Source organism: Tyto alba, unplaced genomic scaffold, assembly GCF_018691265.1.
Source record: "Tyto alba isolate M040663 unplaced genomic scaffold, T.alba_DEE_v4.0 Super-Scaffold_1000006, whole genome shotgun sequence".
NCBI classification, from domain to species: domain Eukaryota; kingdom Metazoa; phylum Chordata; class Aves; order Strigiformes; family Tytonidae; genus Tyto; species Tyto alba.
The window spans coordinates 14440284-14464090 of record NW_024881272.1 but is presented as its reverse complement, the minus strand read 5'-3'; the positions used below and the strand labels follow the sequence as shown (position 1 = coordinate 14464090).

Below are 23807 nucleotides of genomic sequence, written 5' to 3'. Positions count from 1 at the left end.
CCCTACATAACCAGCTCTCCTCTTGATCAGTCTCAGCATCAAGGATAGCAGAGATTCTACCTCTGATAGCTGGAGTCTTGCATCTTCACAGCTAAATGCAATAGACAACTTTGGTCTACAATTTTGGAGAACACTCCTGTAGAGGCAGTTTTTGATATATCTAAAGAAAGAAGAAAAGGTCCATTTTGTGCCTCACAAATTAATTTTTAAGGCCACATAACTGTATTTTATTGTGTCTCTTTGCACTTATGTTTCTAGAAGGTATTTATATCCAAGTTTTCTTCATACCTCCTGTTAAGTAACCAGTGCAATCCTCATCATCTGTTTAGTTCACCATGTAACTGTTAGCTATGTAACTGTTATCTGAAGGCATTAACTTGAACTTATTCATTATGTGCCTCGTATCCTAGTTTAAAAAGTCCTTAACTCACATAGTACTTTTTAAATGTTAATACTTTCTGTATCTGATTAAACTGTCAAATGCTAGTATCTGAACATCAATCATATAGTGCAAGGTTTTAGAAGACATTCTGCTTACTGTCAAGCTTACCTAATGACAGAATAACAGATGAGATCCTCCTTTCTTTTTTATCCTCCTTTTTTTTTTTTTTTAAAACACAGATGCTTTCTATAAGAAACAAAAATAGCTGGAAGGTATTTAAGGACCGCAACTACTTCCAGCGTATAAAAATATACATTATTCTAGTGGGTATTGAGGCCCTGATAGTTATCAATAAATGTTATCAGTAAGCATTTGAATAAATATGGCCTCTTCATTTATAATTTGATAAAGAATACCTGTGCAAGTAATTGCCAGGAAAAAGTGAACTAGCAAAAGACCTGAGAGGTTTACTCAGTTAAACAACAAAAAGCTCTCTGGACATCTTACTGCAGAAGCATAAAAGGCATTTTATTTGTATATGATTTTTGTATAACTTCTTTCGGGAATTTGGATATTATTTGTTAAAATAAATTTACGTGTCCAACAAGGAAGAACTGAGTATTTCCCTTCCAAACAGGTTAATCAGATTATAAATACTGAAAACATAGATCAGTGTCATTCAGTCACACCAGACACACATCCATAGGTATTATAAAAGGCAAAATGAAGACATTCGATCACCGTATTCAGAAGTTGTGCCATGACCTATTAAGTTTGACAGTCTGCTGTAGAAGAACTTACAGCACTACTAATTAAAAGAACAAACAACTAATTGATAGACTGATATCAGCTGTTGAGAACTTATAACCACATGAAATTATTATATAATGTGGGTAGCAAAGGGCATGTGCTAGCAGAGCCAGCTTTTATAATTATTCAGTCTAATCCACAAAGTTTAAAGGCATATTCTAGCCATGGTTTGCTTTATTTAAGGTCTAGCAGCATCGAAGCAGGGTTCTCCAAGTAAGATTTCCATAAGTTAGAAAACCGGGCCATTGTAGCTCCATCAATGATGCGGTGATCAGCTGACCAACTCACATTCATTATCTGTGCTTTAAATACTTCACCTTTTCCATTAAACCGAGGAAGAACCTAAAAATCAGAAGAGGAAAAACAATGGAAATATTAAATACTTCCATTAACAAATCTGTATTTTTTGTTGTTAATTTGTTAATCTAAATTTAAACATTTTGCTAAAGTAGACAGATAGCAATAGTACCATTCAAAAAACAAAGACCTCCCCATTATTGTTTGTGCTGTGGATTAGAATATATTGCAAACCTACATAATAAACAGCCACATCCTGTTCCCACCATCATGGGAACACTGAAGTAGTGAAAACCTTTCTTGACTCAAAAGTTTCTTCCTGAATAGTTTATTGCACCATTAGTGCTCCAAGTTTCCTTAAAGCTTCCCCTAAACAAAGGGCTCATGGGAAGATTGTAGAAAAAGTACTTTAAATTAATACTGATTTCATTTCTAGCATTGATCTCAAATGTCTATAGTAAAGAATTAAAGCCTGAAATTCAGAAAATACAAAACTGCCTTCATCATACAAACTTCTCTATGGATTCAGCTATCTGGCTCATGAAATTAAACTTCATTATCAGAATATTTTTTTAGTCTCAAATTTTCTCCTTGATGATAGCAAAAATGCTATTGCCATGTTGCAAAACTTGCAAAAAAGTATTTACATTGTTTCTTAATAACTAGAAGGCTAAGCATAGATGTGAGTGAAACAGAACAGGATTCTAAAAAACAAATCTGAACCTTTGGCATAAGAGACTTCTATTTAAACATCTGGTGTCTCTGCACAGTCATCTAAAAACATCACAAAAGTTTTCAGTCACAAGCTATGCCATTTCTGTAACATAAAGAGGAAATGTTTGTATAAGAAAAACAAAACAAAGGGACACTCCATGTTTCATTTTCATTACAGATGACCTTAGTTAGCTAACCGCTCACATCACTGAGATAAAGTTAATATACCTGTATCTTTCCAAGTGCTCCAATAGCCACTTCAGGAGGTAGTATCACTGGTTTGGTGTAAGTGCCACCAATCTATAAAAGAAAAAGCTAGGGATATTAGTTAACAAATAATCAAATAATATTTTTTTAAGCAAATTACCTCTTGCATTAATTGCTACAGGTTTTGTTCATTGCATATTAAACTTTACTAAGGTATTCATTTCAGAAGAAGTTTTAAAATGTAAGTTCTCATTTTTCCTGTACTTACTGTGCCAATATTCGACAGGGTGAATGTTCCCCCAGTGAGATCATTTGTTCCCAGTTGGCCTGCAGAGCCCAAGGACTGTAGGCGATTTAATTCAGAAGCAATCTCAAATACACTACAGACTTGAACATTTTTCACATTTGGGACAATTAAACCTTGCTCTGTGTCCATAGCAACTCCAATGTTGTGCGAAGCCTGCAACAAGTTTCATTAACCGGACATTAACATAAGCAGTCAACATAAAATGTATTTTACATAAAAAATCCCTGGGATAATGTCTTCTCTACATATCTTTTTAAGCTAGAAAGTGCTGTCTGTAGTAAGCAACTCCTCTACACAACTTTGAGGGCAGATGAGGATAAAAATTTTTGCATATTAGCTTTCCACATCTGCAAAGTGCAAATTAATTTTGGCAATTTCACATCCAGGAAATACAAAATCCTGGAAACAATTTTACACTGAAAATATCTCACTTTAGGATGATTAGTAACAAAACTAACTTTGTTTTTTTTTTTATTTATTGTAAGTAACAAAACATGACTAGCAGATTTTAAAGAGAACACTAAAATTAAAGAAAAAAAGGAAATTGAGTTGACTTTCATTTGCTAGAAGGAATATATAAGGATCAATCTGAGAGATATTGATAAAACAGCACAAAAGGAGTTTGTACGGCAAGAAACATGTACACATCACCTAAGAAAATACACACCCATTGCCTGGAAGTATCAATCCAGCACCTTGTATGAAAATTAGTTTTTATCAAAACTGAGTTTAAAATATCACTTTAATACATAAGGGTTGAGTGTTGGAACAGTGGAACCACTGTGCCATTACTAAAAAATTACTGTATTAGATTTGAAATGTTCTCATTTTAAATGCTTGTTCCCTCTTCAGGTGAAAAACAGGAAATCACGATATTAATACACATTTTTGAGACAAGCCTGTATAATGAATTGACTCTCATTAAACAAACCACTGAAATAAAATCAATAATAAATAAAATCCAACCTTAGAATCTGGACACATCATTTATTTTATATCACAGAACATTAATTTTGGTTCTTACAATTAGCTCAGACATTCTGAAAAGCCCTTGTTAGCTGTTAGTTTAAGTTTTCTGCTTGCAACTTTTGTCAGTAGTTTACAAACCTTGTATGTGACATTTTGACAGCTTTCATCCAAAGAAGCATTAAGAATGGGATACTGCAATAATCCCAGAGAGGCTGCCTGTTAAATATAAAAGAAAAAAAAAAAGATAGATTTTTATATTTTATAACCAGAGAGCTGCATGGAAAGGAAGGAATGGTGGGAGACAGTTTAGATTAATAACAATATGGATTTCCTCAAAGCAATCAAATTTGGCTTAAATTCTCCTAAGCCTATCTGTTGATATTCTGTCATTATTAGGACAGCAGAAGAAAGAGACAATTTACAAAAAAACCCACATACACCAGACATATAAAAAGCGATAACCCCTTTCCCAAGTATAACTGAAGCTGAATCTGCATTTGTTATTTCTGCTCCACAATTCAAAACAAATATCCCAACATAAAAGTAATGAGATTCAGTAGCAATGTCATTCTCAGTTCTTCACTTAGATGCTAATTATTTCAAGGAAGTAATATTAATTCCCACTAAAGAGAGTGAGCAGAATGAGTGCATACTTAGCACTCTAACTGAAATAACATTACCAGAAGTTTCAGACTAAGCTATGCATTCAGTGCATTCAATGCATAGCTTAGGCAGTGCATCAGCCTTCATTGATGCCAACAGCTGGAAATGGAACCATAGCAACTAAATGAGTGCAAGAGCCTGGTCTGAAGAACAGAAGAGACATATTCAATCACCTGAACAGAACAGACATAGGATTCACCCAAGAGATTCATTACCAACAAAAATATAGTAACAATAAGAATGCGTTTCATGTGAGGTTCATTTTAATGGACCTCATAAAAAACACTGACAGTTTCCAAAATTTGTTTTCTGCAATTCAAACACCTAGTGATGCTTACCCCCATAATTCCATAATTAATAGTGCTTTACCTGCTCTGCCCTTCCCCATTAATATTTCAAAAAAATTCCATTATATGATATAACCCTAACTACAACTCCAACAGTAAATACATAAATGATTCAATAAACAAGAGAAGTTGAGACTTTTCTTGTGACCTGTAATTATTCTGATGATAGAGAGATACTCCAAACTTAGAACAATCCTCGATTAGATTTTAGCAAAATCTGCAGAATTACTCTATACTGTGTTGTGCTGCACATCTCACCTTTATGAAGAAAGGCATAAAGGAGAGCTTAACTCCACGAATTTGTGCTAGAGGTTTTAGCTCTTCTCGCAACTGAACAAGCTGAGTCAAATCAATCTCATCACAATAACCAAAGTGAGGTATCTTCAGGGCTGCACTCATAGTCTTTACCATTGCCTTTTGAAAACCTGGAAAATAACCACTGACTTCTTAAACCAACAAAATGAGCTTCTGGAAAGTTATGGTGAAATTACAATTATTTGTTTCCATTAAACAAATTACACAACTGAAACAAAACCAAAGCAAAACACAAAACCAAAGCAAAACACAAAACCAAAGCAAAACACAACCATAACAAGAAAAGATCAGGGTAAAGCTCACTTCAGGATCAAATGTTATTCAGCACATGCAAATCAATTTTTACAATTGTAATATTTCAGATTATATTACTGCATATCTCTCCTATGTATGTATATATTTGAAATCATGATACCATAATATGCATAACTCTTTCCAGCCCCTCCAAATAAACACTGCCCGAAAGGCAAGCAAAAACCTTTTATCTTCCTCTTTTATGTGATGTTTCTTACCTTAGTGTCTTTTGTTGCACTTTTCTCCAGAACAAGTATGAATGCTGATGTACACTATTGTTAAGCACTGATAAACCCTTAAAGTCACTGCACTTTTCCACTAATTGCATGATTCATACTGTGACAAACTGACGTGTTTCAGAATTCCTATCTGTTTCAGCATACATTTGAAGAAACATGGATTAAAAATGAAGTGCAACTTGCAGTCCAACTCCATCCAACCAAAACATGAACAATTATTTCACAAAATAACTTAATGCAACACCTTCTTACAGAGCATGTTTTCCTACTGCTCACTTGCATGACATTAACATGAAATACACTCCCATCAAAAAGAACCAGCTGTTCACTGAGTAACGTTTGCTGATAGTCTACTGTGAACATGGTCTCGAGATTTGCTATTTCATAATTTACCTGTTACAGGTTCAGTTTTATCTTTTCCTGAAAACACAATGGGTCTGGAAACAGGTACAGGAATTTTGCGTGCTTTGTCCTTTGGGGCAGCTGGCACAGTCTCTGATTTTGGCAAAGGTGGGATAATTTCAGCCTTCGGTGATGGAGGTAAAATAGCTCCTGTTTGTTTGGCCAGGTAATTGAGTATGTCCTCTTTAAGGATTCTGTTATCTTTGCCTGTTCCAACAACTTCACTCAATTTAATCTGAAAAGTACATAACAAGCTATGACGCTTTTGTGTTTAGTTTTTATAGCAATATAAAAATATCCTATACTGTGAGCTATGGTTAAAAAATATTCCAGTTACCGATCTAACATAACTACATTTTTTTTCCCCTTTCTATGATTTATTACATACTCAGCATTGTTCAAATCATCCAGAAGGCCCACTAGGTGTCTAATTGCATACTTTTAGGAGGAACTATGAATACTACTTACCTATTCGTTACTTCACAGGATCAATAGTGAAATAATAATTTGAGGAAAGCTATTTGTCACTTAATTTTCTCTAACTGTTTTATTTTTCTCTTAAAAATGCACCACAAGCTTTCAAAACCAATGGAATATTCAGATTCACAGGAAAAAAAGAATTAGAAAAGCACCTAGAAAAAAAGAGCAAGGTAGCTAAAGCCAAGATTCTATTTTTCCCTTCTCCTTCCTCTGTTCCAGGAATATATTCTGATACTTTATTATTTTTATTCTAACAAGATTTTTCTTAATCTCCAGCCTAAAGCTTCCTAACTGCATTTTAAACCCAGTAATTCTTTTCCTATCCACCATAATCATCAGAAAGCACAATCCTCCTCTTCCTTACAAAAGTTTTTAAACATCTGAAATGTATGTGAAAACAAGTCATTTCTTACTGCACTTTCCTCTAGATCAGTGTTCTCCTAGTCAGTTGAACCACTATCTAAGAGACGGATAAAATGCAGCAGGACCTGATTCAGCAAACTTACATTGTTCTCCATGGCCAGACGACGAACTGCGGGGGTTGCTAATGTTTTATGACCTTTTATCTCTTGGTGAGTGTGCTCTTCATGAGACATAGGAGGTGTTTCAACAACATCTTCTTCTGAGGCAACACCTGCAAACAAAAAGTTTTAACTTTACTACATTATAAGCATTTGTCAAATTCCAACCTCAACCATTCTGTGATTCTGTGACAGCTGAAGTTTTTAACATTCACTTTGAGCTACTGTGGATGGGAACATAGCATGCTAAAGGCTGCTGCTTAAGCTAAATTTTCAATAGGACATTTTTGGCTTTTGAGATTTTAAATCCTAATAAAATATCACAGCTTTTTCTACTTAATTTTCTTGACTTTATAAAGGGAAAAAAATAATTCAGTTTTAAGATTTTCAGGAGGAAAAAGTAAACTCCTTTGTCACTGATGGTTTTATGACAACAAACATAAAATATGCGAGAAAAAAAATGGCTTACAATACCTTTTGAAGCATCAATTTCAATGTCCACTAATGGTTTTCCAACATAAGCAATTTCATCTAAATTGTAATGGAGTTTCCTAATGATGCCATCATAACGACTAGTAATAGTGACGGAAGCTTTATCACTTTGTACTTCACAGATGCTATCAAACTGAGACACGCTATCACCTTCTTTTATATACCTAAGAGAAAAGACATGGGCTAGTTTAAAACATACTAAGTGTAAATATCTGTGCTGTGTATTCTTTTGATAAGTTATTTATATCCCCACAACATGAAAATGCATTCCAGATAAGACGACAAATTCTACATAACAGATACATTTCCTATACACCTTCTGCCTCACTGCTGCAGAACCTTTTGTCACGTGAAATGACACAGTGATTTAGAATGTAATCACCCATATATTTTAACTATTAGTTAATTAAAGCAGAGTTTTCTTGACAGATTATAAACCGTCTAAAAATGACCCCAGCTTAGTCTGAAACTAAGAAAGTTCCTACTTCCAAACTGCCAGGACCAGTATATGATCAGTTTAGAAAATAAACTGAAAGTGGGAAACACTGTCTTCTATGCAAAGAGAGGTATTTTCATCTATTTGTACAAAGTACAAGGTATTTCAACACTGCCTTCCTTCACTGTACATTTTGATTTGGCTTAATCTATTCATCACTGGCTTCTTACAAACAATTTAAATGTTCAAATCTTTTATTTAAGTTAATAGAGAAGGGGTATAGGAAAAAATTATGTAGAATCTTCAGACTAGTCATTTGTTTCTAAAGTTCAGCCTAAGTAAGTATAATAAAAGACAGACCTCCTGCACTTGACAAACATTAATCACTGAAGGAAAGACTATATACTGGTGCAGTTAGGACATCCCATTCCTTCCACATTTTCCACTCCCACATAAACCAGACTGCAAATAAACAAAATGTAAAGCTCAGTATATACAAGGTTTTAAAATTTGGAAAACGAAACTTGAAAAACGTCACTAGTAACCCAAAACCCATATTCTCAGATAAATAATTGATAATACAGATGTTAAACTACTTGCTGATTTCTTGGTATATTTATGAGAAAGTAGAGCTTACCATTCCTTTACAGTCACCTCTGTAATCCCTTCTCCAATGTCAGAAAGCTTGAACTGGACAATTTGGCCACATGAAACTTAAAACAGACAATAATGAAATACAGCATGTTTAATATTAAATATATCAGACAGAAAAATCTGAATGCACCAAAAATAGTCTACAAACCCATCATATACAAACCACTAACATAACCCTCATAAAATAGCAAAATAAAATAAATTATTTTATTATGAAAAAGATTACCAGCAGATGTTCTGAATAATCGCTGTTGATGACTGAACTTGAGGGCAGATCTGTCAAACACGCACACATATTTTGATTTGATAAAGTGAATGCTGCTGTATGATCTAACACGGTGAGTGCAAACCTGAGGGAGAAAAGTCTCAAGTGTTAATATAATAGACTGGAATGTAGAGGTCATTTAATAATATTCCTGATGCAAGAGCAATACTAAAATAGTTTAATTCTAGTTTATATAAGAGAAATTCTTATGGCAACACAATTCCACTGAATACATACTGAATGTACAATAACCATTAAATTAGCATAAGCTTTGCCAGGTCTTTAACTTCTTTCACTAACACAACACATGGGGAAATCAAAGCCACAATAACAGAACCAATTAACAAAAATCATGACAAGATCTGGTAAGAGATTTGTGCTTGCTACTGTTTCTCTAAGCAATTAATTTAATCAGGACACACACACAAAAAGCATACATACTATCAACTACACCAGCTATATGAAATATTCTTAACCAGAATGGATGCTGGAAGGGTCCCCTATATATTTCTCCCCCCAGCATATTTTTCTACATCAGCTCTTATTCCAATCAAAGGTTGATCAGAAGTACTAATTGGAAAGGAAATTCACATCAGAGGGCACAGACAGTTGCCCTTTTATTTCTTTTAATATATGGGAGGCAATCAGTAAATATCATTTCACATCAACTTTAATGACATCTTTGAAGAACTGGGCATGAGATGGTTGTCTTTCATGGTCATAATTATATCTATCCAGAAATAAACTTAAAGGGTCAACCGAATTTTCTGAAAAGTTCTTCAGACAAAACCTTATGCTTTAAAGCATCATGTAATCAGTCATGATTTTGGTCCAAAGCAAAGCCAGTAGCACTTGCATTGACATAAACAAGCATTTTATCATTAATCTCAATAGAAGTTAGTCCAGGCACTTTCTTATTTAGTAAGATTTCTTAAATCTAATTAATTCTGGTGTTATGTTGTCTTAGAGTGCTGTAAAATTAATAAAAATAACAATTTATCTGTAGATACTATCTCTAATTAATTTAGAGATATGAAAAAAATTCAGGTGCTACAATGTACCTCAAGTAGCTCAAAACTGTAAAATTTAGATATTATCTTCTTAGAGGAGCCAGAAAACAGCACACCTGCATGGGAAAGTTCATTTTAACTTATTTTTTTAAAAATCCTTTCAATAATTACAAAGCATATGAAACTTCCTGATTGCCCTCCCCACCCCCCAAAACTGTTCAATTATTTGATTTTATATCACACTTTTTAAAAGTAGTTTATTCAGAAAACCGTACAGTTCTGGACTGATGATGTACACATTTTCTATATTTTTTAATCTAGCATTGCAAGTTATATTTAATATCACCTTTCTTTTAGGACCAAATATTTATACAATACTATCTACCGTGAAGGACACAACAAAGTTACATTGAGTTACTTTTTAGCTGCCTGATAATAAAGACTGTATCTACTAATCTAGAATAAGTATTTTTCTAGTTCCTATAGTAAGCAAACAGTAAATCCTTTTCATTATTCATCCAAACAATTTCCCCTATTAAAGAGATCAAGTAAAATGGTAACTTCAAGCTATGACAAATCTTATCGTATGAACACATTTAAAATTCTCATTCAATTACAAAACTGGTATATAATGTACATCTTCACAAGCCTATTTTCTCCTATTTTTAATTCTGCTTTTCTTCCCCTCTGAGTCCACAGTTACTTTTTTTTTTTTTTGTCCAACAAGATCTTTTTGTCCCAAACTTACAATAAAACTCTCTTCTCTTTATAGGAGCCTAGGTGGAAAACACTAAATATTTACCTGTGAAGATGATCACAAGGAGCACATCAAATCTCTGAACTATTTCTAAATGTGAAGTTTCATAATGCTTTCCATGTGTTTTTAACATTGGGTAACCAATGCAGGTAGGGATTTAGTAATGTCACTTGTAAAAAAAACAGACTGGTTTTGTTACAGAAGAGTTTCAGTGCTGTTTCAAATTATATTTGTTGGAATAATTCAAAACTACAGCATTTTTAAAAAATGGAATCTTTTTGGTTTGCAGTTTTGCATATTCTCTACTAAAAAGTTGGTGTGTTAGTATTTTAAAGCAATAATACAGTACCCAATCTCTTCATAGAATAGTGTTCCTTTCTAACAAGGGGAAAAATTAAAACTAATGACATAAAGAGTCTGTGCTTATTAGTTCCAGTATTTAATCAACATAATACTATTTTCTGTGTAATGCTGAATAAGGAAATAACAAAAATGTATAAAAGATAAAATTAGTTCTAATATCCATAGCATACCCATCTACGTATCTTGATGTCTGGGAAAATGTAGCAATAAAAACCCAACAAGCACAGTACTAGCAGCTATGTTTATGTCACCACTATTACGCTATTTGACAATCTAAAGGCAGTAATGCCACAGTAAGGAAACACCTTTCCTGTGCAAGTCTTCAAAGTACAGAGGTACCGTGGGGTGAAGAAACTGAGGACCCGCTCCAGTTTCTCACTGATACTGAGGATACATCAGCCACTGATACCTGGTTGACTAAGACTTGTGGTTTGAACCAAGACAGCATGGGAGCTGTATGCTATTTGGGGGGGGGGGGGGGGGGGGGGGGGGGGGCGGGGAGAACTGCCTTGCCTTTCTTCAGTCTTGGCTGTTTCCTTAAAAAGAAGCCAACTGTGCTTTTCTAAATAACCACTGATCCAAAAAATCTACTGCTGGACTCAGAATAAAATGTTTTTATGCAGCCTGCAGGCAACTGATTACCTGATGAAGTAACACTGAATTCCAAGGTCAAACTGAATAGTTTTTGCTCTAAGGCAATGACTTCACGTTAAAGGATACTCATCTACACAACTCTTTTGACTTGCTGCCACAGAGTCATTTTAATGACCATTTACTTACATTGGATTTGTCCTGCATACATATTTTATACCTCCAACTAGATAGTTGCCTATATACTAAACCAATGTCCTCCATTGCATGTTTCAGTCAGACATTATCCCTCACTTAAAAAACACCATGTCCTACTATCTAGGTAAATCTTATTTCCCTACTGATTAACACAATGACCCCCAGGCTCCTTTCTTTTCTTCTCCACAATTTACAGCCCCCATGGATAACCAGCATTACTTTGTCCTTCTTCCTCTTGCTAGCCAAAGTGTTAGCAAAAGCATTGAGAATATTAAAATAAAGTCCTTTAATATTATAATAACCCTATGATTTCTTGGATCTTATCACTGTTTCACTGTAGCTGATCACAAGAAGAATTAGTATCTGGCAAAATTCAAAATCTGCTTGCAGGAAACACACTATAAATAGCGAATTCTATAGTTCAGCATGCACATAGGTAAGATAAGCGTTTTCATCTTAACAGAATTTCCCTCTGGATTTAAGAGTAGCTGGTTTAGTTAAAAAGAAAACTAAAAAGCAGCTTCTATTTTCCATATTCTTGGTTAGTAAAATTATTTGTATGTGACCTACAACTAGATAATTACAACAGCATCACTGAAAAAATTCCCCACTACTGTGCTTTCAAAACACAATATGAATTATTAAGAGCAAAAATAATGTCAGAAACTAGAACTGATCCTTAATTTTGTTTTCACTCAGATTATCTTGCAAAAAGGTGTTTCTTTTTGTGACATTCCACAAAAGAGCTGTGACAGAATTGGAAACCAACACTCTTCACTACAGTGGGAAGATTACAATACAAGAAGGTAGAAGAAAGCATGAAGTAAGTCCTCACGACAGTATGTGAGATTGTAAGTGTCCTAAAAGGCAAAAAAATAGATTTACTTCTTGAAGTACGGTAAAGTATCTCAACTACTTAATTTACAAACGTCAAGGTTCCTGGTATTCAAAGAAATATACGTTTCCTCCGTCTCTGTGTGGAACTACACCGTCTCTGTGCAGATACAGTACGCAAAGGGAGCTGATGCATGGGCAGAGGAGCGGTGATGGCAGTGTAACGTATAGGCTATTCAGTGAATCAGACGACTAAGAAATAACAGAAGGATGCCAGGGGTTTATGGCAGGAGGCACGCCTTTCTTTCACGGGAAACGTGGGCAACGGGGAAGGCATCCCGGGACAGCAGCGTGGGGCAGAGGAAGTCTGTTCTCGGGGTCCCCGGGGTGTAGCGGGCGGGCTGCGGGGCCGAGCAGTGCCGGCTGGCTGGCTGCGGGGCACACGGACCCCTCTGCCGCCGGCCCCGGGGCGCTGCCCGCCCGCAGGCGCGGCGGAGGCGGGCGGGAGGGCTGAGGGCCAGCAGGGCTGAGGGGAGGCGTGGGGGGAGCAGCCGGGAGGGCTGAGGGGAGGCGGGGGGGGGGACACAGCCGGGAGGGCTGAGGGGAGGCGGGGGGGGACACAGCCGGGAGGGCTGAGGGGAGGCGGGGGGGGGACACAGCCGGGAGGGCTGAGGGGAGGCGGCAAGCCCGCGAGCGTGTCCTGTCCACTCCGAGGGTCCGCCGCGCGGTGCTCGCCCGCTCCCGGATGGAAGGAAGCAACAGGGCTTCAGAATGGCGGCGCCGCCGCCGAGGCGGAGACGCCGCGCATTGCCCACCCCTTCCCCGGCTAACCGGGAGCGCCACCGCCCCCAGGGCTCCCCGGCTCCCCTTACCAGGCGCCCCGCAGCTCGGCAGCTGCTCCTCAGCGCGGTCACGGCCGCCATCTTCCTCCGGGAAGAGACAACCCCCTCGCCCCGCACACCTCCCACCGAGCAGCCAACCGGAGGGCAGCCGCGCCGGCCGCAGCCAACCGGGCGGGCAGGAGCCGGGGAGGGCGGCGGCGGCGGGGGCAGCCGGCTGGTCCCGGCCACCGCCCGGGGAGCGCAGGCGGCGCCTCGGAGCGGTCCCACGCCCACGGGAAGTAACGGGAGGGCGTCACCTGTCCCGAGCGCAGCACAGGGGGTCCCGTGGCGGAGCCTCCGGCGGAGCGCGGCTTCCCTTGGCCCCAGTGGCGCGAAGGGCCCGGCCTTTCCCGGCGCGCCGGTAATAAAAGTCCCGAGTGCGACTGCCACACCAATACGTGTATGTGTCTCCGTGCTTCTTTCAGCGAGCTCGCTTCTGGGGAAAAACACTCGCTTCTAACCGTGACCTCCGGCCGCCGTCGGCGGCGGCACAGGGCGTCGTGGGGCAGAGCTGCGCCCGCCGGGCTGACGTCCCGGTTTGTGGGGTGCTGCGATTGTCACCGCTCTGGTCTAGCGTGACCCGTGGCCGCAGCCTCGGGACCAAGGACGGGCGTCGCCTCCTCCGGGGCGCCGAGCCGCCGCAGCTCTGCCCTGTGCCATGACGTGTTCGCTAACGCGGGGAGAAAGCGGCTCCCACCGCCCGCTTCGCGGCTGCCCGGGAGCTGGGACCCGGCGGCTGCTCCTCACTCAGCGGAACCGCCCCCGCCAGCTCCCGGCGGGCGGGCGGGGAGGTGGTTCCGCTCTGCGCCTGCTCCAGCGCCGCCGCCCGGCTCAGGCACAGGCACCGGCACCGGCACCGGCGGGTCGGGGCGCATCTGGAGCGCGCTCCCGTCGGCAAGCGTTCGCGGCCCCGGGGACTTGGGGCTGCTTCGCCGGGGGCTCGCTGTCTGCAGGGCCCCGCCGGGATCCTATCGGCGCGGCGGGGGCCTCTGCGAGAGACAGCGGCGCTCACCGCCGGTCATGGAGGGGGACAGGGTGGAGATAGACGGCGGGATCATGGAGGGGGTGAGCACCGGGCTGGCCGCGCCTTGCCTCTCCCCGGGCAGCGGTGACGGGCGGGCCGGTAGCGGCCGGCTGGGTGGGAAGTGCCGCAGCGCCTGACGAGCGCCGTTTCTCCGTGCAGGGCGGGCAGATCTTGCGAGTGTCGACGGCCCTGAGCTGCCTCCTGGGCCTGCCGCTGCGGGTGCGCCGGATCCGCGCCGGGAGGAGCCAGCCCGGCCTCAGGTAACGGCCCCTCCTTCCTCCTCGTGTCCGCTCGCCCGGAGGCTGCCCCGGGGCGCGGTGATGATCCCCGGGCGCGTTCGGCGGGGGCGCGGTGCGGCGTGTGTTAAGGCCCCTCCCGGGCCGGGGGCGCAGCCGTGCGAACGCCTCGGCTTGCTTTTGTCTGAAGTGCTTCCGAGAACAAAACCCGTGTGCTTCCATTGCTTTAAGAGGGCCTTTTTGTCAGAAAATGCCGCCCGTGGCTGACGGCGCGGAGGAAGGCGCCCCGCCGCCTCCCGGCGGGAGGGTGCGGACCCCTTGGCCCGCTCCCCTCAGCGCAGCACCTGGCCGGCTGCCGGCGCCGGTGAGGGCGCTGCCCCTGGCAGCCACGACGGGCTTACAGAGCGTCTCCCGAATACTTCCGAAGCTGCTATGCGGACTGCACGGTATGAAACATGAAATACAGCTGAGATCATGTAATGCCTCAGTAAAACGCCGGTTCAACGAGTGTATAGTGTTAAGAAGAGTTCGCTTCTTTCCTATTTAAATTACTCAAACAAACGGAAATGCAAGAACAGCAAGACGGATACATAGCAAAACTGTTAGCTCTCCTGTGGCTCTGGCAACCAGTTACTGGCTTGGCTCCAGTTCACTATTGACATCGTTATCCCATTGCATTTTTGTCTAAGCATTTATCACATGAGGACAAGAGACTGCTCCTGCATCTCATCTGTCTGGACCCATTGCAGTGGAAGACAGACCAGAATCCTGCAAATTCCAGAATGTCCTGAATGCTGTTCCTTTGGCTCCTGTGAATTCAGGAGAAGTACTGTAGGAACCTAATCAAATTTCTGATCCTTGTTTGATCTGAAATTTGCAATTGTAGTATCTATTAGTTTGTGTTTAGTAGTTCTTTTCATGTAACATGAGTACGTAGTCTACTTACATGTATCTTTATATTGTCACTCCAAGGCCTCAGCATCTGTCTGGATTGGAGATCATTCGAGATCTATGTGAGGGGAAGCTGGAAGGCGGAGAAATTGGCTCAACAGAAATAACCTTCACTCCTGGGAAGATCAAAGGTGGAACCCACATAGCAGATACAAAAACAGCAGGGTATGTCTTTGTACATGGATAATGACAGACGAGTAACTGCTCTTAACTGGTTTTGGTAACTTCAGAATCATAACGAACAGGGAAAAATATAACATTAATACATGGGCAATAAGCCAAAAATCTGTTCTGCCTGAGCCAGATATATGTGACCAGAGAAACTTTAGTGTAGGCAGGATACCTATGAATAAAGTACATGTAAGTGTAATAGTTTTAAAATTATATTTGATATATAAGTTGAACACATGATTAGTGTTAAGCAAAAACCAGCTGCCCATATATTTTAAACTTTATCTGTTATTTTCTCACATTAGTGCATTACATATCAGGTCAAATGTATCAAATTAGATAAGTATCTCAAATCCATTAAATATAAAAAAATTCTCATCATATAATAAAGTAAATTTTGAGATTTTACTTACGCACGTAATGGTACAAGATGGGATACTAGTCTTTTGGAACTGGGAACATATTCTATCCGTGGTCCTTTGTGCCTGTGTTTCTTCTATCCTGTATTTCTGTGTTGGGTCCTTTGTTCTTGGAATCTGTTGCAAAACCGATTAAATGGGTTTAGCTATGGAAGGCTAGTGTGGACAGTTGTTGAGAAGCATAGCCAGGTTAGGCATAAGTTAAATTTTCCATTAAGAGAAGTATTTTTCTGAGCTACAGTAATATAAACAACCAAGCTGATGCCTTTTATTAAACACAGAAAAGTTTGAGTAAGCAACAATGCAGCAAAATTAGTAATCAAGCACAAGCAAAAAAAAGAGACAGGATGATTCACAAATATTTGAAAGTTATTTAAAGAAACAAACCCATATTTTCTTCAGTTCAGTGATGACTACCGTTTTCACAATTCAAAATTATGTTTGAAAGCCCTGTGAGATAACGGTTTTCTTTTGCTGAACAAACTTACTTTTGGAAATTTTATTTTTGAAGTTTTTTATTATCTATGAAATGTGGAGAGATTCAGTGATAGGGCAATCCTGTATCTAAAAGCATATTTTCTACACCCCTGAGTTTTCTTGTGTGGGATGCTGACCAGCTTCTATGCACTTCTCTAGTTTTCTAAATATTTTGTTATTTAAGTATTAAAACGTTAAAATTGCTGCCTGAGCCTTCTCTGCTTTTATCATCTGCTAGCTAAACCTATGGTTTTCACAGTCCCATCAATATACTCAGTAAGCTACATAACTTTTATTTCAGACAGGAGCATTAAAGATGCAATTACTGCGAAATAGAAACCTTCATATCTAGGCTTGCTAAAGACATGAAGTTTTAAATCAGTATTTTTTTAAGACTAATAAGGTTACTTTATAGGTAATGTTCAAAATCAGATACTTATGTAAATGCACTGGGAAGTCATTTGCCTTTGATATGTAATGATTCTGTGGATTATGACTGCATGACATTTGGGTATCTTATAATTGCTTTTAGGAGTGTGTGTCTCCTGATGCAAGTAGCAATGCCCTGTGTGCTGTTTGCTGCTTCCCCATCAGAACTACATTTAAAAGGTGGGACTAATGCTGAGATGGCTCCTCAGATAGACTACACAGTCATGGTAGGGAAAAATTTCTTTGCCTTGGTGCATCTTTCATGCATATATATGCAATGTAACTCCTGTACTTCTGTTGCTCTTACTGCAAGTTTATTTGTAATTATGGAATTAGGCATGTGAATATAACACTATTAGTGTACTGTATGCAGAGAGCAACCAGTGTTTCATGGAATTCCCTGAAACAGCAGCTAGTCTGTTTTCTTTTAATTACTAAAGAAAATATCACTAAAAATATATTATTTATTCTATAAGTGCTGTGAATTGTTAAGAATTTCTCATCCTCCTTCCATAAGAAAATACTTTTACACAAAGTATCATTCAGAATGAAGTATGAGGAATGTCAAATAAGTTGTATGGATGAGATTGGCTATATATATTTTTTTTAAATAGTGTAACTGAAATGCTTGTGTTTAACTTTTTTTTTCTTTTTTCGAAGACTGCATAAAATAGTGGGAAATTATAAATGCAAAGTAGATTCACTCTGTGTTTTTATATGCTTGTTTTTCAGGTTTTCAAGCCAATAGTTGAAAAGTTCAATTTCACATTTAATTGTGACATAAAAAAGAGGTGAGTTATGGAGACACGTAGAAGAGGCAGGCCTTACTGAACCAGTGTGTGAGCACAGAGGCACACTCACAAGGTGCCCTCAGTCAAGCTCAGGGATGAATTTATAATACATGAATTCATCTGCATTAGCTGCCCCTGTGTGTGCTGTTACCATATGATGAATGTGATATGATTCTTTCCGGTCTTTTTTTTTTATGTTGCTGAGTCTTCAGCTGCTATTTAATTTTTCTTATGGACTACCCCTGAGGGAAGTGCATGCTGAACAAGCAGGACATTACTGAGTTTGTTCTGAGGTCCCAGTTATGTTTGTGTTAGGTAGTTAATAAGATATATGTTATGAGATAATACTGTTAGAGAAGCTAATTCTATTATAAAGATTTTTAAGGCACACATCAAGAAAATTTATATGTACAGTAACAGAGAATGTAAAAATGTATAATGAAATGTGTGAAGAGCCTTCTGGCTCTTTCCTTTGTTTCCTTGTGGTCCGTGCATTCAATTATATCTGATTACTGTTTCTAAATAGGGGCTACTATCCTCAGGGAGGTGGTGAAGTTGTAGTCCAGATGTCACCAGTCAAAATGTTGAGCCCAATAAACTTAACAGAACGTGGCACAGTGACAAAGATATATGGAAGAGCATTTGTTGCTGGAGCGCTGCCTATAAAAGTAAGTGCTGATAATAGTTCTGGTAGTATCCAACTTCATGTATGTATAAAATTGCATGTAATCGGCTTAACATACCTCTACTGTTCCTGTATTCTTGAATCTTTCACATACAAAGTAGCGTTATTAAATTGTTTCAATTATTGAGGCAGTAGAATAGAATTTTGGATGTATCTAAAACCCATTTATTGCATAGCAATATAGTAGTGGCTAAAACAGGAAATGAGAACAGTATCCTTGATAATCAGATGCAAGATACCCCTCAGTACATGCTGAAGACTTTTGAACAGTCATATGCATAGATTTGTGCATAAACTATGGTGCATTGTAATAGGCAGAGTTCAGACTACATCAAATTTTTCAACCATTGCTAAGGGTGTTAGACAGAACAAGTTAAGGGTAGGTTTAGCCAAAGAGAAAACAGAGAGGAATTTGCTCCTTTATACACCCCTCTTTTTATTATTCCTATCCTGTCTGTATTTACAGGCAATGAGTGGTTGGATCTCCTTAATGCTCATTCTCACACAGAAGCTAGGCATTAGTAGAGGAAGGAAAAGGAGAAACTGAAGTTTTTTTATTTTGGTTTGTTTTTGTTTTTTTTTTTGGTTTTGTTTGTTGTTTTTTGGGGGATTTTTTTAACAATCTAATGTCTTGAGATGTCAAGACTAAAATCAAATCTTTCTCCCTATGAGTGGAGGAAAGTTCTTGAATTTCTATTGGTATTGAAGTTTCTACATACATCACTGTAACTGTCATTTGTTCAGCATTTAATGTTACCTTAATTTTGTGGGAAAATTCTCAAGAGATGACGTTCAGTGCTTTCTTGTAGGGTTTTTATAACAATCCTTTGTTCTTCTAGTTAATAAAGTAGCCCCTTTATTCAGGGATTCACTGTAATAATTAGAGTTATGAGGAAAAAGTATTACTTAGTTACATAATTTAATTAATGTTTTTATCTCTTATCTTGTTAGCTGGCAAAAGACATGGCAGCAGCAGCAGTGAGATGCATCAGAAAAGAAATCAGAGATCTTTACATTAACATTCAGCCTGTTCGAGAGCCTGATGATCAAGCCTTTGGGACTGGTAGTGGAATAATGTAAGATGAGCTCAGACTTTCTATTGATGCCTGTAACCTTGCTGGTTGATTAGCTAGATCTTGATTACATATCTGATAAATAAAGTGTAATGGGAGCGATTTTGTTCTTAATATCAATTCTGTTTTTTTCTGCTTAGCGTTGTTGCAGAGACTTCAACAGGTTGTTTGTTAGCTGGGTCATCACTTGGCAAGAGAGGTAAGAGTTCCATGAATTATATTCAGATTTAACTTCATGTACTATTAATAAATAGAAATCTGAAGTATAATCTATTCAAAGATCTAATGCTTTGAGTATTGCATTTTTAAATGGATTTTATTTATTACTAAAGGACAGTGGAAATGAGCAGATTTTAAACATAGTAAATGGAATCTTACACTTTGTACTAAGATGCTTTTGCATAGTGACAAAATTAACGAAATTATTAAACTTACCTTTTATCAGAATGGATTGTTAAGGATCACCAAGTTGATAATGCTTCCAGACTTTAGGAACATGCAGTCTTTCTGGTTTACCTGTTGAGTTTTGTTCAACAATGAATCTAGATGTGTATATAAATTAAAAGGAATAGAAGTGATTTTGGTTTAAAGTGGTTTGAATAAAATGTTTCTCTGTCTAAGTGGGGCTATTTTCTTTCCATTGCTTAGAATGTATGAACTATATGCCAACATAAGATGGGGGGCGGTTCTTAAGCAGACCTTTGAGACGAGAGCATGGAAATAGTTTAAAAACTTTTGATCATTTCTTGATTTTTTTTCCTTCTGTATTTTTTAAATGTTAAATAATAATTGGCAGCATCCTGATCTCCTGGATTTCTCTGTTAGGAAAGAACGCTGACAAGGTTGGCATCGAAGCGGCTGAGATACTGCTTAGGAATCTTAAACATGGTGGAGCTGTGGATGACTCTCTGCAAGACCAAGTAAGGCTCCTGCATGTGTTTACATGAAGTTGAAGTAGCAAGAACATGCATGTATGTATCAATTGTAAATAAAATAAATCTGAAGAGGGAAAGCATGAGATGTAGATTTCAGAGTTAGTCTGTATCTCCACAGGTAGGTGTGACTTTACATAATTATTTGATAATTAGAAGTTTTAGGACATTTCCGGGTGTGGTCACATCATCACTAGAATTAGCAAATTACATACAGTTTTTAGGAACCGCAGATGCTTCTGGGTTTGCACCAGCACCCTTAAATTTTTTATTCCTGTATATCTTAGTACGTATGAAAGAAAGAGGTAGGTATTTGCTTCTATTTCACACTCCATGTAGTGGAGTAAAAATAGCTCCCTGGTTACATATTAAGAATGATACTAAGTGAAGCTATTACAGAACTGCGTATCTAGGAGGTGCTCCTGTTTGTCTTGCTCACCTAATTTCATCTGGGAATGAAGACCCTCCACTATCTTGTTTTCAATAATGCAGCCTGGCAAGAATCTTGGGCTGTGCTAGGTAGGATGACGTTAGCTCTTAGCTGTAAACACCTGGCCACACATTACTATTATGGAGTATAATAGGAAGTATTTAGGTCTTGGACTCATCCTACTTTTTCCAAAGCATGCACAGTACAATTGGTGGAAACATGCCACAGCTAGAATCAGTGTGTATGGGAACTGCTCAGTTATATCATGCTTTGCAGAGCATTTGTCATGGTGATCTTTGTAAATCAAATCAGATTTTTTCAAATATCTGTCTGGCAAATATGTAATCAGAAAGTGCTAGAATTAAAAATCCTCTTCCTGAGTTTTTTTTCTCCATAAAGGTAACCTACCAATCTGCAGCCTGACATGACTTTGGGGAATTTCAGGGCAGGAGAGTGGAGGAGGGCAAAGTTAAATTTAGTAACAGGAATTCAGTGGCAAACTGCGCTGTGGAAAAGTAGTAGCCTTTCTGTAATAGGTGTTACAGTAGTAATTTTCAAGCTTCTTGAGCCTTGGATCACTCTTAATGCTCAGCATCATGAACTTTTATGAAACTTGGCAGACCACATTTTTACTTATACAGACATTTTGCATGTTTTTCCTTTTTTTTTTTTTTTAATAAGTAAGTTCCTAGGATCTGAAGAGTTACTTAATAATTACCTAATAATTACCTTTTCCACCCTTCCAGCTAATCATTTTCATGGCACTAGCAAAGGGGGTGTCTAGAGTGAAAAGTGGACCAATTACACTTCATACTCAAACGGCTGTACACTTTGCAGAGCAGCTAACAAAGGTGAGTCCAAAAGTTCAGGAAGTTTTACCTATCAGTTGTCATACAGTAACTAGGCAATGTACAGTTTGGCAGACATTGTGAACTGAACTTGATCACAGAGAACAAGCACTGATAAAATAAATACTAAAATAGTTTACGTGTAGAAAGTGAGCATACTTTAGAGGTAAAGGTAAATGCCTTTAGAATGGTTAGATAGGTTTATCACCTTGATTTAAATGTTTTTTAATGAAATCAAAGCTGTAATACACATAAACGCATGGCAATATGATTACTGTGAATCAGGTACTAAATATTTAAACTTATGAACGTTATAACGTAATTAGTGACATATTTCTAATCCTCTTTTAGGCCAAATTTACTGTGACAAAATTGGAAGAGGAAGATCCCAGTAAAGATACTTACATCATTGAGTGCCAAGGAATGGGGATGATAAACCCAAATTTATAGGGTTTAAAAAAAAAAAAAGCAGCAAGCTGACAAAAGCAAAAGTCAACATACCTCAGTGATGTATTGCACTACATTTCAATGGATATGCATGTGAACAGGAGAAGCCTTCTGTCACATCTGGGTGATTTAACTTCAAGGATGATGATGAGTTTTTCCTTGGTGTGCTGAGAATCTGTGGTGTGAAAAATGGAAACTTTACTTTTTTTTTTTTTTGTACTATTAACAGCAAACAGGACAGCAAATAGAATACACTGTATGTGTTTGAGAGCTTCAGTTAGAACCTTTGAAAATGCAGATTCACCAAAGTAGAAAAGAACTATCTCAGTTTTGAAAAAAATATTGATACATTCTTTCCCCTTTAAAATGCAAGTTTTATTCTTTGGGAACTTTTATGTTATGAGCTATATGGAATCATGTGCACCATCAAATCTGTATTGCTGTTCTCTAACCATCTTGCCTAGATTGTGCATGAAGAAATAATAAAGCAATATCACCATATGAAAGTCTGGTGTTTATATTTGCTATTATCTCAGCAGGCTGTGTTAGTGGGAGATGGATACAAAGTAACTTTTCCAAAGCACAATTTCTTTCCCTACAAAAAGAACACTTAATGTATAATATAATCTTCCCTTCTCATCTATTTTAAAAAACCTTCTCAGGCAAGCTAAAGCAATGTACCACATTACATCCCAAACACAAAATATTAACTGGTTGTCCTTGTCAGCGTACTAACTGGGTCTACATTTTCACCAAGTTGTTGTTTGCTCTTTTTAAAGGGAGTGCTCAATTTTAGCTGAGATTGGAGAGCAGCTGAACTCGCAGCTGTACCCACAGATCCCTACATGTGTGTACACTGAGCACTGCACATAGGCACAGGTGTGTTTAGGCATATACAATCCAGCTGCGTTATCCCCCATTTGTGACGCAAGGAAGAACCTCTGCCAATCTGTCCTTGATTGTGCTACAAAAGCTTTTTCTGAAGTAAAAGGAAGATAAAAGGAGAGAGAGAGAGGGCATAATTTGTTTTGCATAGGAAGAACTGAATCACAGAGTTGGAATCACTTAACCCAAACTAAATGAACTCTGGAAGCTTGAATGGATTTCTAGGTTTTCCACAGTCTAGTCTCCAGCCTTTTCTCTAAGATCTTCTTTTCTTCCATTGTGACTAACGAACTTGACAGCTAAGGATGTAACTTCAAGTACTGTTTATCTTACTCATTAAGATAATTGCATTACTATGCATTTCCAACACGAAAGAAATCCTTTGCCGATATACAAAACGTTCACCAACTATCTACTTAATGACATCTTTCTTAGCGTTCTCCCCCTGTATCCACCTGAAAACTAGTGCAAAAGAATGGGATGCTATTAATTTCTAATTATTTTTCTCTAATACTGGGAATGGTCTGAAGGGGGCAGCGGATGCCCACTGAAGTACGTCTGTAACGCTGAATACTCGACTG

The 23807-nt window shown here is 38.7% G+C and overlaps 2 protein-coding genes across 4 annotated transcripts; one reads left to right on the top strand and one right to left on the bottom strand.

The window, feature by feature from the left end:
* Positions 1 to 19: 19 nt before the first annotated feature.
* On the bottom strand, positions 20 to 13658 carry DBT (dihydrolipoamide branched chain transacylase E2). Of its 3 annotated transcripts, XM_042804997.1 has the most exons (12): positions 13420 to 13658; positions 9856 to 9920; positions 8756 to 8879; positions 8513 to 8588; positions 7422 to 7603; positions 6933 to 7060; positions 5938 to 6181; positions 4955 to 5121; positions 3825 to 3902; positions 2679 to 2870; positions 2432 to 2503; positions 20 to 1534 (listed from the first exon to the last, which is right to left on the bottom strand). In XM_042804997.1, exons 6-12 carry the CDS (start codon positions 7020 to 7022, stop codon positions 1367 to 1369), a joined length of 1011 nt encoding a protein of 336 aa, XP_042660931.1. In that variant the 5' UTR covers positions 7023 to 7060; positions 7422 to 7603; positions 8513 to 8588; positions 8756 to 8879; positions 9856 to 9920; positions 13420 to 13658; the 3' UTR covers positions 20 to 1366. The 3 variants fall into 3 exon arrangements, with proteins under 3 accessions (XP_042660931.1, XP_042660922.1, XP_032856308.1); XM_042804988.1 differs by lacking the exon at positions 9856 to 9920 and having other exon boundaries at positions 13420 to 13560; XM_033000417.2 differs by lacking the exons at positions 8756 to 8879; positions 9856 to 9920; positions 13420 to 13658 and adding an exon at positions 8236 to 8337.
* Positions 13659 to 14203: 545 nt separating this feature from the next.
* RTCA (RNA 3'-terminal phosphate cyclase) lies at positions 14204 to 22842 on the top strand. Its single transcript, XM_033000415.2, has 11 exons — positions 14204 to 14493; positions 14612 to 14712; positions 15661 to 15804; positions 17239 to 17362; positions 17868 to 17926; positions 18453 to 18594; positions 19563 to 19687; positions 19825 to 19883; positions 20510 to 20604; positions 21793 to 21897; positions 22246 to 22842. The coding sequence occupies exons 1-11, from the start codon at positions 14449 to 14451 to the stop codon at positions 22342 to 22344; spliced, it is 1098 nt and encodes a 365-aa protein (XP_032856306.1). The 5' UTR covers positions 14204 to 14448; the 3' UTR covers positions 22345 to 22842.
* The last annotated feature ends 965 nt before the right edge of the window (positions 22843 to 23807 follow it).

Excerpts from the sequence above, each read along its gene's own strand:
- DBT (XM_042804988.1), bottom strand. The coding sequence starts at position 13,470 with ATGGCGGCCGTGACCGCGCTGAGGAGCAGCTGCCGAGCTGCGGGGCGC. Across the intron at positions 7,061-7,421 it reads TGAAATTGATGCTTCAAAAG|GTGTTGCCTCAGAAGAAGAT; the intron begins GTATTGTAAGCC and ends TTTTGTTTGCAG. Across the intron at positions 2,504-2,678 it reads CCCTGTCGAATATTGGCACA|ATTGGTGGCACTTACACCAA; the intron begins GTAAGTACAGGA and ends TTTCTTTTATAG.
- RTCA (XM_033000415.2), top strand. The coding sequence starts at position 14,449 with ATGGAGGGGGACAGGGTGGAGATAGACGGCGGGATCATGGAGGGG. Across the intron at positions 17,363-17,867 it reads AGATAGACTACACAGTCATG|GTTTTCAAGCCAATAGTTGA; the intron begins GTAGGGAAAAAT and ends CTTGTTTTTCAG. Across the intron at positions 17,927-18,452 it reads AATTGTGACATAAAAAAGAG|GGGCTACTATCCTCAGGGAG; the intron begins GTGAGTTATGGA and ends GTTTCTAAATAG.